This window comes from Neodiprion virginianus, chromosome 3 (assembly GCF_021901495.1).
Source record: "Neodiprion virginianus isolate iyNeoVirg1 chromosome 3, iyNeoVirg1.1, whole genome shotgun sequence".
NCBI classification, from domain to species: domain Eukaryota; kingdom Metazoa; phylum Arthropoda; class Insecta; order Hymenoptera; family Diprionidae; genus Neodiprion; species Neodiprion virginianus.
Window position 1 is genome coordinate 11,704,851 of NC_060879.1, and position 3,092 is coordinate 11,707,942.

The 3,092-nt window shown below is 50.6% G+C and overlaps 1 protein-coding gene across 1 annotated transcript; it reads right to left on the reverse strand.

Moving 5' to 3' along the window:
* Nucleotides 1–313: 313 nt before the first annotated feature.
* Nucleotides 314–1,330, reverse strand: LOC124299556 (uncharacterized). Its single transcript, XM_046752818.1, has one exon. It carries the CDS (start codon nt 1,328–1,330, stop codon nt 314–316), a length of 1,017 nt encoding a protein of 338 aa, XP_046608774.1.
* Nucleotides 1,331–3,092: the final 1,762 nt, after the last annotated feature.

Here is a 3,092-nt window from a genome sequence, read left to right on the forward strand (position 1 = left end):
ATGTGACACATTGGCGTATGCGTGATTTGATGAGGTTTCGTCCTCGGGGGATCCAATACCGCTGGCGTAATGTTCCTAGGACGAGTTGAACTCCGCCATGTAGTGTCTTCGTGCGCAGGTGATCTATCAACAAGGATGAGAATTTTGAATCATGTGGCGGGATTATTGGGTGTTTTTCGTCGAGGGAAAGTAAGGAATGTTTGAGTCTTCCTCCGACTCGTAAAATGCCCTTGTCATCTAGGTAGGGAGTTAGGGATATTATTGAACTTCCCTTTTTGATACCGCCGGTTGCAAGGTGTCTGAGCTCTCCCTTTCAATGGTGTTGTTGCACGAGTTTTAACCACGTGATCTCGGCTTGGATGATCTCGGCTGGGGACACAAGATTTCCGTGATTGCAGTTTTCGAGAAGCCAACGTCTACACCAAGCAGTGATCCTGAGCAGCTTGCTGTAGCTGGAAAACATACTGAGCATCTCGGGTTCAGTTGGTGGTTCTCTGGCTGTTGCTGCATGGGCTGTTGACCTCCCTTCTGGAAGGTTGTCAAGATCTGTCTGGAGATTACTCCGTGGAGGTTTCTCGTCATTGGAGAGAAACTCTGGTCCCTTCCACCAAAGTTGGTGTGTGAGCAGGTCCCGTGGTGAGAGCCCTCGTGAGGCGCAATCCGTGGGGTTGTGCTGACCTGGGATGTGGTTCCATTGGGCTTCTGGAAGCAGCGTTTGGATCTCAGCGACTCTGTTTGCGACGTATGTCTTCCATCTCCGTGGAGGCGCCTGAATCCAGCTCAGCGTGACAGTGGAGTCTATCCACAAGTATGTTGTGATATTATTCCAGTTGGTCAGCTTGAGGGTGTGGTGAGCCAACTTAGTGAGGAGATGTGCCGCACAAAGTTTCAGTCGAGGGAGTGACACCTGTTTTAGTGGTGCGACTTTACTCTTCGCGGCTATTAATAATGTTTCGCTACGGCCGTTTTCCTGGAGAGCTCTTAAGTAAAGTACGTCTGCGTAGGCTTGTTCGGAGGCGTCTGAGAACCCATGGAGTTCGATTCTGTTGGTCCTAATTAGCCAGCGGGGGATGCGAATGTTGGAGAGTGTTGTCCATTGAGTGTGAAACTCCCTCCAGTCTTGTAAGATGTGTTGAGGAAGAGGATCGTCCCACTTGGCGTTGATCAACCATGTTGACTGAATGGTGATTTTTGCTCGAGTTGTTATGGGTGTGAGCCATCCTAACGGATCGAAGAGTTGAGCAGCCTGCGATAAAATAATCGCTTCGTAGTAGCTTTGGTGGTGGTTGGTCGAACGGTGAATGGGAAGGTGTCCGATTGCTGGCTTCATTGAAGCCCTACAGTGGAGTGAGTTTCCTCTGTTGGAGCCCAAGACATGTTGCCCTTTACCAAACGATCTGACTCTGGAATGTGTGTAAGCAGAGTGGAGTCGTTTGACATCCATTTCTTGAGTGGGAATCCGCCCGCCATGCATATCTCCCACAGTTCCTTTTGAAGACTGAGGAGTTGCGTTTGATTATCTGCCCCAGTGAGGATGTCATCAACGTAGATGTCTCGTTGAAGAGTAGATGCTCCAAGTGGGAAATTTGCCTGCTCATCATGAGCCAGTTGTTGGATGGTTCTGATGGCTAGAAAGGGAGCACAAGTGAGACAGTACGTCACGGTGTTGAATCGGTATTCGCGTGGGTCTTGATCTTGCTCGGTTTTCCACAGTATTCTTTGGAGGTCTCTGTCGTCTAAATGCACGAGAATCTGCCTGTACATCTTCTCGATGTCAGCAGCGATGACGAAGCGATGGGTTCTCCATCTGAGCAAGAGGTCAGATAGAGCTGGCAGCAAATTCTTCCCCTTTAGCAGGAAATGGTTGAGAGAGATTCCTTGGTGAGTTAGGCAGGATCCGTTGAACACTACTCGAAGTGGTGTAGTGGTGCTGGACTCTCGCCATACTCCGTGATGAGGAAGGTAGCAGACGTTGCTAGTTGGCTTGGGTCGTTCGACCACTTCCATGTGTTTCATGGCTTCGTAGGTGGACATGAACTCCTGGTACTGTTGCTCAAACCCCTTGTTGTGTCTAAAGCGCTTGAAGGTGTAATTGAAACTTCTTTCGGCGGCTCTCCGGGTGTCCGACAAGTCCATTATTTTTGATGACATTCATAGTCGCACGATGTAGCGACCTTCGGGTGTTCGTGAGTATCCGGTGGCGTATGTGTCCTCACAAATTCGCTAGTCGGATGTCAAGGAAGGAGGAGCGTTGGGTAGTTCCTCCTGTTCCCAGAACTGTCGAACTATGGATGATAGTGAGTCCCTCGTTGAACAGTGATGGCTCACTGTGGTATTGGTGGATGCGTTTGACGCATTGGTGGTGCCTGATAGAATCCATCCGAAGATTGTTTTCTAGGCGATGGGTTGATTTTTGCCTCCCTTCCGGGGACCGGTGTCCATGATTTGAGCGTAGATGTCGGCCCCGAGGAGGACGTCGATGGGATCGGAGGCTTCGAAGTCTGGATCTGCTAGATCGAGCCCTTTGATGTGACTCCACTCCCGCCTAGATGCTTCTACGTTGTTGCCGTAGAGTGTCAGTTTGGGGAGGATCAGTGCTGTCGTTCCGATGGTGGTGTTCCTGTGACGAGCAGTAACCTTCAGCTCGACTTTCCCCTTTGCTGTTGCGGTTTGGACTCCACCTTCTCCGAAAATGGCGATTGATGTTTTTGCTCGAGTGATGTGAGGCGTTGTACTAGCCTCTCGGTGATCATACTTGTGTCGGAACCTTGATCGATGAGCGCTCGTGTGTGGTGTAGGTTGCCGAAACGATCTGCTACCCGAATACGGGCTGTCGCTAGCAGAACGGATACTGTTGTCGCTGGGCGCTGCTTGGCAATGAGGCAATTGGCTGAGGTTGCTGGCTTTGGAGCGGCCAAGGCATCGTGCAGCGTGGTGTGATGTCCCTCCGAGTAAATTCGGCACGTCTTTTTGGATGGACATTCGTGATGATTGTGCTTGCCCAGGCAGTTGGTGCAGCGGTTGTGTTGCAAAATTGTGTCCAACCGTTCCCTGGCTGGTTTGCCCTTGTAGGTTGGGCAGAACATGATGTA